Source organism: Poecilia latipinna, unplaced genomic scaffold, assembly GCF_001443285.1.
Source record: "Poecilia latipinna isolate Pla-1442-1.1 unplaced genomic scaffold, P_latipinna-1.0 Scaffold891, whole genome shotgun sequence".
Taxonomy (NCBI): domain Eukaryota; kingdom Metazoa; phylum Chordata; class Actinopteri; order Cyprinodontiformes; family Poeciliidae; genus Poecilia; species Poecilia latipinna.
Window position 1 is genome coordinate 132,391 of NW_015113507.1, and position 10,501 is coordinate 142,891.

A 10,501-nucleotide genomic window follows, 5' to 3' on the forward strand; every position below is an offset into this window, starting at 1 on the left:
ACCAGTGCTGAGCAGATATTAGCAATCACATGATTTATGATTTTTAATATTCTTTAACTAGATTATTATAAAACATGGTCTGTGGATGTTCTGAACGCTGATTGGATGAAACAAAAACATGACTCACTGAGGTCAATTTTGTCACGTTTATTTACAGATTAACTTTTCCATATATAAAACTGTTGGCAACATGATGATAGAAAACTCTGCAAATTACATACAGTATGTACATAATAAAGTATCTATAAATATTTATATTTAGTAACGCAGAGCCGATCCTGTGCAGAGTTCATCAGCTGCATTAAATCTGAGTTTCTTCTGTTTACTGACTGAAAATTTAAAAAGTAAAATAAAAGAAAACCAACCCCAAAAAACAAAGAATCACAAGAGTCAATTAAACCTCTTCATCACACTTCTCGTCATTTCCATGGTAACCTTTGGTTTGGTTTGCTTCTGCTGTGAAAAACCTGCACCAACACCCACCAAGATGTTAGTGGAAAACATGATGCATTGCGGGGAAATCCATCAGGAATTGAGAAACGTTTGTGATTTAAAGAAGGAGGAACTCATGCCCTGTTTGGACCTTAATCAGAACCATTTGAACTTACAGAACCCGATTCTGTTAGCTCTGTTCTGTTAGTCCTTTTATTGGGTCTTTTCATGGGTTTTCCATCATTCTTCAGTTAAACAACTCAAAATGAAATTTAAATTCCTGGTTGCACTGGTTGGAGTCTATATTTCTGTGTGTGAACTGGATCTGTGTGTACAAACATTCATGAAAGTCTGTGTAATCCCTGTATAATCCAGTGTAATCCAGTGTAATCTGATTAATGATAGGCTGGCAGCGGTATCTGAGCAACCAACACTGGCTAATGAAAAGGAGACTGCTAGCGTTAGCTTTGTAGAGGCTGGTTACTAGCATGTCTAGGCTGGTCATCCAGCCTACTACTTCCTCTGAGGTCTATTAGCACAGTTTGGCTAGAAATAGCTTTGGAGAATCTAGCATTAGCTGTAAATAGGCAAACAACTACCCTGCAAAACCTGGTCACCCCTTTCTTACACTTTAATAGACTTCATCAGGAAAATTGTTGGCATATAATATCTAACCTATTGAATGCTAATGCTACGCTATCCAATTCTAACACTAGCCTGTCCGTACCAATAGACAGCAAAGTAATATATCAATCCAGTTCGTGACCAATCTCTCCAAAATTAACACTAGAGAGTAGCTTCCTTCTTATTTGCCAGTGCTGGTTGCTCAGTTGCTGAATCTGGTTGCTTGGTGCCAGCCAGTCATTATTCAGTAGTAGGATTCAGAATGGATGTGGCCTCCTGTGATAAGGACATAAACTAGCAGTAGACGAGGAAGAGTCCTGACTTCTCTCTGTACAGTGTTGATGAAGTAAAACTGGGAGCGGTTTTTGGAGAACTCTGCGTCCAAAGGCTCAGGACTGGAGGATCCCAGCTGGCAGGAGGTTGTGGGTTCTACATCGGGGAAGTGATGTTGGCCCACAAGGGGAAAGAGTCCAGGGAAAACAGAACGCGGCCCCAACTGTTGATGGCCAGAGTGATGCAGCAGATCCCGATGATGTTCATCACCACGCCGGTTTTAGCCTGTGGGGGGCGCCGTGCAGCACAACAGCAGGTTATTATTGTGGATCTTCCTTTGCTCTCACAGACAGGGGAGGCACTCACCATGTCGGACACTTTGAGGAAGCCGGAAGAGAAGACGAGTGCGTTGGGGGGCGTGGCCACTGGCAGCATGAAGGCGAAGGAGGCGCTGAGGGTGCAGGGTATCATGACGTAGAGCGGGTTCAGGCTGATGGACTGGGACTGGACCAGAACACAAAACAAAACCTGCTTTTACTCTATGCCATCCACAACCAGCCGTTGGCATCATGCTTAGACCCGCGACTGTTACCATGGAGGCGAGGACGGGCAGGAAGAGCGTTGCCGTGGCGACGTTGCTAGCGCACTCCGTGAAGGTGGTGATGAGGAGGCAGATGATGATGGCGATGGCCCACGACGGGATGGAGTGCAGCGGCGTCATCTGATCGCCGAGCCAGCGGGAAAGACCGGACACCTGTAATCACGTAAACAGACATGATTCTTCCCAGAAGCCTCGCTGTTCTGGAAAGTGACTGGACTACAACATGATGAGGTCATGACTCAGCAATTTAAACTGCAGTGGACCTCTGCCTGTTCACTGAATTTTCTCTGGAATGTAACTTCAAATCATTTGTGTAAAAGTGAAGTTTACCTCGCTGCCTTTAGCCAGAGCAAAGCCGCCCCCCAGCAGGAGGATGATGTCCCACGGCATCTTGTCCTGGGTCACCTGCCAGGTGAGCAGTGGAGGGGCGGGGCCACGGGACAGCCGGCTCTCTGATGGGAGGAGAAACAGCTATAACTGCATGTGAATCCCAGGAAGAGTGAGCTGAGCGAGTTTTACCAGAGTCGGAGCGCCGCCAGAAGCAGAGGTAGCGTGGCGGCTCGGAGGGAAGGATGAACAACAAGATGGCGATGAACAACGAGACGGTGGCGTCGGTGACGAACCTGCAGAGACACACAGAACCGGACTGAACTTGCAGAACCCAGCAGAACCAAGCAAACACACACAGCTTGTAGTCAATCTGCTGCAGGTTTTGACACACACAGAACCCAGCAGAACTTAACAGAACCCTTTGAACCCAGTAGAACCGGGCTTTTGTCAATGTGGGAAATGTCTCTGATCTCCTGATCAGCTGCAGTCTGGACCTTATGGACCCGACTTGCTGGGGTCATGAATGACCCAACTGTTTGCACACACTCAACGACCCGGTCCGTAAAGGGGACATGTCCACACAGTCTCCATGTTGCAGCATCTCTCCTTTTGACCTCTGACCTCTGCAGGGCTTCCATTCTTGAATAAAAGGTCTCAGTTCAGCTCAGGACAGAAGCTGATTAACGTGACTGGAATCCAGAGCGGCCCTGGTTCTGGTCGGGTTTTACTATATATAAAACACCTCAGTTTTGGTGTTGGGGAGGTGGGAACAATATTAGCAGAACCTCAGGGTCCAGAACTTGTAAAATATATCAGCCAACACTACATTGTTCTTACGTGATGCCACACTCACAGGTACATTGTGGCTGCCATCTTGGTAGGTATCTGTAACTAGCTGTCATGGCAGTTGCTGTGGAGTTACTATGGAAACAATAAACGAGCCATAAGCTTAGAACTAGCTCTCGCCTTTTTCCTATCCTATTTACGAACAATGTAAGTAATTACAACTATTACTCAATGACAGTTTTTGAGTTCTCTACTTTCTCTTTGTTGGTCTCAAAGCCATGGTCCATCTGCGCTCTGTGCTGCACTTGCCTACCTAGATGGCGGTTTAGTGGAGCGGATCACTTCCAGTTCAGACTTGTGTCAATTCTGTATTACTGCACTCCAAACGGTCCTTTGGCATGTAAATGTTTTGCACAGTAATGTGATGATGACACATTCATGAAAAATGGAAACTGGATCACGAGTTGGGCTGGACTATTGTTCAGATTCAGATTCTTTCCAGATTCAGATTTTCCTGTGATCTAATGTTTGACCTTTAACCCCAGAATCACTGAGCAGTTGAAATGAACTTGATGTTAATTGTGGTTCCGCAGCAGCTTGGGGTGAAGACCGGACATCTGGACTCACGTCTGGAGGATAAACTGGTTAGCGATCTGAGCTCTGAACATCTGAACCAATCAGACGGCTCCTTGTCTCTGAGCAGAACGATGTCAGGTCTCTGCTGCTGTTTCCTCAGCTGAAGGTCACAGCAGGTCCTGCATAGGGGGAATCTGACCCGTATGTTTGTACGACCTGCAGCTGAACAGCTCTGATCCGATGGATCCTGCTGGGTCCCACTGCTGGGCATCAGCTCCGACTTACAGGAATTTCCCCAGAATCTTCCACTTCTGCTCAGTTTCTCAACAAACCTTCCCACCAGGTAGACCAGTAACTTGCTGGCCTCTGAGTGCCATCATACAATCTTTGCAGTTTATTGAGACAAAAGGTGGAGAAGTTCCAGGGGAGTGAAGACTTTTGTTCTTCACAAAAGAACAAAAGTCTTTGTTCAAAAGTCTAAATTGGCAGTGTGAAGATTTAAAAACTTCACACTGCCGGGGGTTAAGTCCCTGCAGGTTTTCTGAGTTCTGGAGTTTAGACCCTGGACCTATCCGGGTTTAGCACTTCCAATTCTCTGTAATGTTACTCTTCTTTGAAGCTTCTTTCAGATATTTGTTTTGTTTTTATTATCAGGGTCTCTGCTGTGTCCTCTGATGTTGTTGGACGTTTTGGACTGTTTGTGGACTTTGTCCTCTGACAGTTTGTTTGCATCATATCCTGCTGCCTCACATTTGACCGTGACCTGAGGAGACACTGTCAGCTTTAAAGTTGTAGGATGTCTTCCTCTCATTGGCCTTCATTTTCTAGTATTTGGCCTTTTTGCTTCTTGTATTTGGCTGAACTAAAGGAATCTTAGATTTGGCAGCTGAAACTAGAACAACTTGGTTTTTAATTCAACAGTCCAGGTCCAGTGTCTCCTAGTTGTCTCCTGGCTGTCTGTAAGGTGCGCCCTGGTGGTGCATCTTTTCACTGAGGAATATTTCTTCTACAGTAACGCTCAGTTTAATGTTTCATGTCAGACTTTGTGTCCTACTTAAAATTGGCCTTTGATCTGGAGTCAGCCGAGTCGTGCAGGTGATCTAAGCCAGTGCAGCGTCACTGGTCAAAGTCGGTGGTTTAAACCATGGACAGGCTTCCCGTGTTTGTTCTTCGCCTCTGGTTCCTGTTTGTTCAGGATGCTTTTGACCTGAGGCGAGATTAGTTTGGATTCATTCATTCCTCTGACCTTTATTCATGTTTTACACTTCATGGACCCTAGAAAACACTATTGAAACCCAGTGAACACCGACCTGTAGAGCTTTGCCTCAGTGGACTATAGACTAGGAGGTGTGAAAAAGACCTTATGGAGATAGTTTACTAATTAGATGTAAGCTAAAGGATCATGTTGGACTCGGTTCTGTTTGCAGGACTCATGCATCTAGAACTCCATCCACGTTGCTTTAGAAATTAACATTGAATTCCCACGAAGAACGGGATCCAGACTGAAAGAACTTTGGGATTTCAACCCAGGACCAGTTTGCTACAAAGCGCTAATGCTAGCCACTGCTCCTGTATAAATCATCTTCACTTGGCTGAACTCCACAACTACTCACTCTGCTTTGGCGTTGAAGATGTGGGTGGCCCAGCCGTCCATGAAGCGAGGGTCCCTTGTGAACCACAGCACCACCATAAGGACGAAGAGTGCCAGGACGCTGATCTCACCGTAACTCATGGGTCCCAGCCGCCTGTGCTCCTCCCTGAGCGCATCGTACGCGGCCTTCTCCTTGTCGGACTGGGCCAAGCCGCAGCCCAAGGTCTTCTTTAGGCTGTAGAGGAAACAACAGAACGAGGTCAGGGGTCTGCGACCAAGACGAGCTGTCTGTCTTAGGTTTGGAGGAGTGACTAACTTCCAGTCGATGAAGAGGAACTGCAGCCAGAACCAGGACAGGGTCAGCATCAGCAACATGGTAGGGAAGGCGAACACGAACCATGATACAAAGTTGATCACATCGCCGTTCTGAGGAAACAGTCTGCAAAGAAGGCAGAAATCAGCCAATCAGCTGCTGGGAAGATGAAAACACCTTAATGTGGAGATCCCAGTGGAGTCCGTTCCCTGAAAGAACTTTGACAGATCCTCCATCGGTGGCTTTTGGGTCAGCAGGTTCAGCTTCAGCTTATTAAAGCTACTGAATGACTAGTGATGGAAAACTGGAGCTAGTTGTGTATCTAACTAGCAGCTGGTCAATACAGCAGCAACACCTTGACTAAAACCTCTGGTACTTGACAGATCTGAGGTTGGGTTTAGTGTCTGTTCTTACTGGTTCATCTGTCCGATCAGAACCAGGTTGGGCCCAGTTCCTGTCAGGGTGGCAATGCCTCCGATGCTGGCAGCGTAGCACACAGAAAGCAAAAGACCTTTCCTCATCCTCTTCTTCTCCTCCTCTTCATCACTCAGCTCCTCCAGCTCCACCTCCTGCTTAGGTGCCTTGGTGTCTTCTGGGCTGATGACTTCCTCTGATTGACTATGATTAGTTGATAGGTTGAGATCTAGAAATGAATTGATCACATCAGTTGAAATATGAACTGACTAGAGGATCCAGGAGGCCGGGACAGGCTGCGGTGCCAGAATCAGCCGGATGGACTGTGTTGTACCTTTGCTTGGGATGTTTGGGTCGGCCATTTCCTCGATGCTGATGCTCTTCTGCTGATACTCCTGCTGCACAGACACAGTCCTGCTCTGGATCTTCACCATCTCCACGGCAACGCCAAACTCTTTCCTATTGCCAAGGAGCTGTTCGAGGACGGCCTGTACAATGGGGACCATCATGGCGGTGGTGGCTGTGTTGCTGATCCACATCGACAGGAAGGCCGTCACCCCCATGAACCCCAGCATCAGTCTGAAGAAATGGAGGAAAATGGGTTTTACCCATACAGAAACATTAATTGCTAATGTTGCTATCGTTGATATTAAACAGGTGACCTCTGACCCAAACCCCCTCAGATAGGCCTGGACCAGGAGACTCACAGGGCAGGTCGGACTCCGACCAGCAGCAGAACTCTGAGTGCGATCCGTTTGTGGAGGTTCCAGCGCTCCACAGCCACGGCCACCATCAGCCCCCCCACAAACAGCATGTTGGTGTCCTTCAGGTACTGCATGCACACCTGAGTTCACATCGTACAGGTGAGACAACAACAACACAGACACTGCAGAGCTTCGGTGTGGAGTGTGTCCACTCTTACGTTTCTGGACTCCATGATGCCGAGCGCCGGGAACAGGATGGTGGGCAGCAGCGCCGTCACCGCCAGAGGTAGAACCTCCGTGCACCAGTACACCGCCATGAGGGCAATGACATACGCACAGGCCGCTTCCTGCACACAGAGACAGCTGGGACTTCAATATTCCAGTGTTCATCAGAGACTGGAACAAACAGAACCAACTTACGTACAGAAATACAAACTCCATTCAATCCACAATCTACAGACAGATTCAACATCAATTACATCCCAGATTCTGGTTATCAAAATGCTTCTCTATTAGAGAGGCTTTAATCGGTTCTGACCCAGTCTGCCAAGGCCCGATTCGTCTCTGTTAGCAGATCTTGCGCTGTTCTTTCCCGGTTTGTGGAATCACCTCAGGGAGGTACGAGCTGGACCTAGTCGAGTGTGGCTGGTGTACAGGTGATTAGATTGGCAGAGGACGGCAGTCATTGGTTGACCTGGGCATTTATGTCAACAACATCTGAACCATTGTTTACGCAATGAGACCGTAGCAGATGGAGAGCTGCAAATAAATGATTCCATGGTCCAACCTTGAGGTCCAAACGTTTTATCAACTGTGGCAGAAGATCTCAGACAACGTCAACTGAACAGAGCAAACCGCAACAGCTCTATCTGGAGATTTTGGAGAAACTGCTTGCCCAGTGGTATTCAAGCTAGATGACATCATTGATCGTTGACCACAGCTCATACGTGGCCCACAACTTTTCATGCCCTCACAGTGAGGAACACACTGCCAGTGGAGACGGATCCAACCTGGGAGAACCTGACCAGATGTCTACCAGCCAGAGGGAATCTAAGGAGAGGAGTTTAGGTCCGAATAGACCTAAAAGTTTGATGGTGACAGAGTCATCAAGTCCAGCAGAGTGGATTGAGTCGTTGCCTTGCAGCAATCTCTCCTCCTGAGCCTAATTCAGTTTCTTCATTTAATTTTATGTTTGCTTTAAACTCGACTTCAGTATTTTTTTTGTCTCTGTGGTGTTGATTTCAACAATTTCACATCAGTTCCCCAGTTTGTGGTCAGGTTCATTCCCAAACAAAATCCCTGAAGAGAGCAGGAAGGTTTTCTCTGGGATGAATTTTGGATGAATTTTGTTTTGTGACATTAAGTCTGAATCATGTTGGGTTTTTTCCCTGTTTTGTGCGGAAATGCACGGCTGCAGTTGGAAACTTGAGGGAAAGACATGCATGATGATGAGGTGAAATGAGGTGTGACGCTTCGGAGTTGTAGAGAGGCTGTTCAGCGTGGGGCTCGGTCCAAACACACCTTCACTGCTTTCATTAACCTTTGCTCACACAGAGGACCAGCATGGAACCGCTCAGAACCAGCTGGCCTGGAGCTGCACAGACAAACAGGCAGCTAAAATAAAGCAGAGCTGGATTCAAATGTTCCTTAAATTAATCTGAATCATCACCCAGTAATCTTTAGGTTATGGTCCTGATAGAAAAAAGTCTTGACTCTCCATTCGGATCTAAACTCCTCTCTCTTTAATCATCACTGATGCTTTAACTAGTTACTCTGCACCAGCAGTAGCTGGGGCAGAGTGTGCCCCTGTTACTACCACCTAGTGGGTATCTGTGGTTGTTATTGCTTCTTTCCCGAGTATTGAGTCGTTCTCGGTTATTTTATGATGTTGGAAATATGATCCTCCATTTCCCAGAAGACCTGACGATCCAGCCTCGTCTCTGCCCATGGAACTGCTGTCTGGTCCAACACTCTAACATCTTCTACTTCCATAATGTGGTCCTCCTCCTTCTTTAACTACTTATTATCTGACTAAACTGATCTGAAATGTCTGAGATCTCTGTGATTAGGACGGACAGCAAATGGTTTCCAACAGCAGCATGAAGTTTTTCTGTCAGGTTCATCCTGTTGGTCTCAGACATAACGAGGTTTCTGGTCTCCAGGAGAACGGATGCTTTACTCAACTTTCTGGACTTTTGTTTCAGTTTTTTGTTTTTTTTCCAGGGATCTCCTGACCTGTTTAATTGATTTCTCTACATTGGTCAATCAGTGACAGGAAGTTGTGAATGAAAGTTGCTATTCAAACAAGCAGCAGCGGTATATCAACACAGGTTACTGATAACAAGACTCATCCTGCAGAAACGGTCAGTCACAGAGCAATACGATCATCATCATCATCATCATCATCATCATCATCATCATCATCATCATCATCATCATCATCATCATCATCATCATCATCGCCGTCATCGTCAGATGAAGCTGCTCCTCCATCATGGCCCAATCTAAGGACTCCGTCCAGTCAGAAGTTCTGGGTTCTGCTGTGACTTGTCCATGTTTTACAAACTGACCAGTTAAACCAGTCAGAACCATCAGACACAACAACAAGCTAAACTGATGACTTAGACTAGTTCTGCTGTTGATCTATGCTCAGCTGTGGTAGTTTTAGGTTTTTAATGATCATCTAATGACTGGTTGAACTGACCAAGGTTAACCAGCAGGTTGAACCAGTTAGTAAAGGTTATACAATGTGTTCTGGTTGAACCATTTAATCATACTGGTTAGAGAAGCTCCTGCTAACTGGTTTGTAAACTAGACTACTGGCCGGTAATGTAAAGCCTTTATTTCTGGTAGCTAGTTGCTCCATAACTGGTCCAGTGACTGGTTCACCTACTGGTTACCTTTCAGAAAACTAGATTATGAATATTTCTCATAGTGGAGTAAAATATCACCACATTCAGCTGGTTAGTAGTTAAATTATTTGCTTAACTAGCTGGTTGGTTGACTCAACTGGTTTTGTCCCAGTTAATTTGAACCTTTCATAGTCTAATCATGACTGGTGGAGTTCAGAGTTAGTGTCTGGTAGTTAGACTGGTAACTAGTAGTGGTAATCTGATAGTTTGCATTGGCTAGAACATTATTTAGCTAAACTAATGAAGATAAAGTTCTGTCTAATTAACCTGGTCAGTGTCCTAGTTATTCAAACCAGTGAGTGAACTGGTTGGTTAAAGCTGTCAGGTCATTAAAGTTAGCCACTTAGTCTCTATCTGTTTAGTTAACAGCTTATTGTTTAGCTAGAACTGGTTAGTGTGTTGATTATCTAAGATGGTGAGATTAGTGGTTAACTACACCATTACATATCCTGGTAATTAAATTAGTTAGTTTACTTACACTGAGCAGTTTGAGATACGCTACAGAGGTTAGTCATCTGTACTGTATACAAATTTCAAAAAAATACAAAAAAATTCTTTTGAATTTTTTGTATTTTTTTGATTTTTAAAAATGAATTAAACACTAACCAGGTTTAATTATCCTGGTTAGATTAAAGTCTCCACTGGTTGGTTAGTTAAACCTGTTAGTTCAGCTAGTTAGTCTGTCTCACCGTGGTGCTGAGCGCCAGCGGCAGCAGCAGAAACGGGGTGCAGACCAGAACCAAGAGTCCCTTCATCTTCCAGAACTGCTGGAGCATTCTGAGCCCCCGAGGAAGAACCGACATGGAGGAAGATGAAGATGAAGAAGAAGGAGAAGATGAAGATGAGTGAATCTAAGCAATCCGGTCAGAAGTCAGAAGCAACAGAACAGCTCCTCTCTCTATGCTCTCTCCAACACTTTGTGATCCATTTCACAGCCGACACTAA

At 45.7% G+C, this 10,501-nt stretch overlaps 1 protein-coding gene across 1 annotated transcript; it reads right to left on the minus strand.

Annotated features, from left to right (window-relative positions):
- Positions 1-571: 571 nt before the first annotated feature.
- slc13a5a (solute carrier family 13 member 5a) lies at positions 572-10,501 on the minus strand. Its single transcript, XM_015048567.1, has 12 exons — positions 10,246-10,501; positions 6,863-6,991; positions 6,648-6,784; positions 6,275-6,519; positions 5,941-6,169; positions 5,530-5,652; positions 5,236-5,448; positions 2,450-2,553; positions 2,261-2,382; positions 1,922-2,083; positions 1,696-1,833; positions 572-1,614 (listed from the first exon to the last, which is right to left on the minus strand). Exons 1-12 carry the CDS (start codon positions 10,357-10,359, stop codon positions 1,486-1,488), a joined length of 1,845 nt encoding a protein of 614 aa, XP_014904053.1. The 5' UTR covers positions 10,360-10,501; the 3' UTR covers positions 572-1,485.

What these genes read in the sequence shown, in the direction of transcription:
- slc13a5a (XM_015048567.1), bottom strand. Translation starts at nt 10,359, where the DNA reads ATGTCGGTTCTTCCTCGGGGGCTCAGAATGCTCCAGCAGTTCTGGAAG. An exon ending in CCCAAACATCCCAAGCAAAG is followed by an intron (nt 6,170 to 6,274) that starts GTACAACACAGT and finishes ATTCATTTCTAG; the next exon opens with ATCTCAACCTATCAACTAAT. An exon ending in CTCTGGCTAAAGGCAGCGAG is followed by an intron (nt 2,084 to 2,260) that starts GTAAACTTCACT and finishes ACGTGATTACAG; the next exon opens with GTGTCCGGTCTTTCCCGCTG.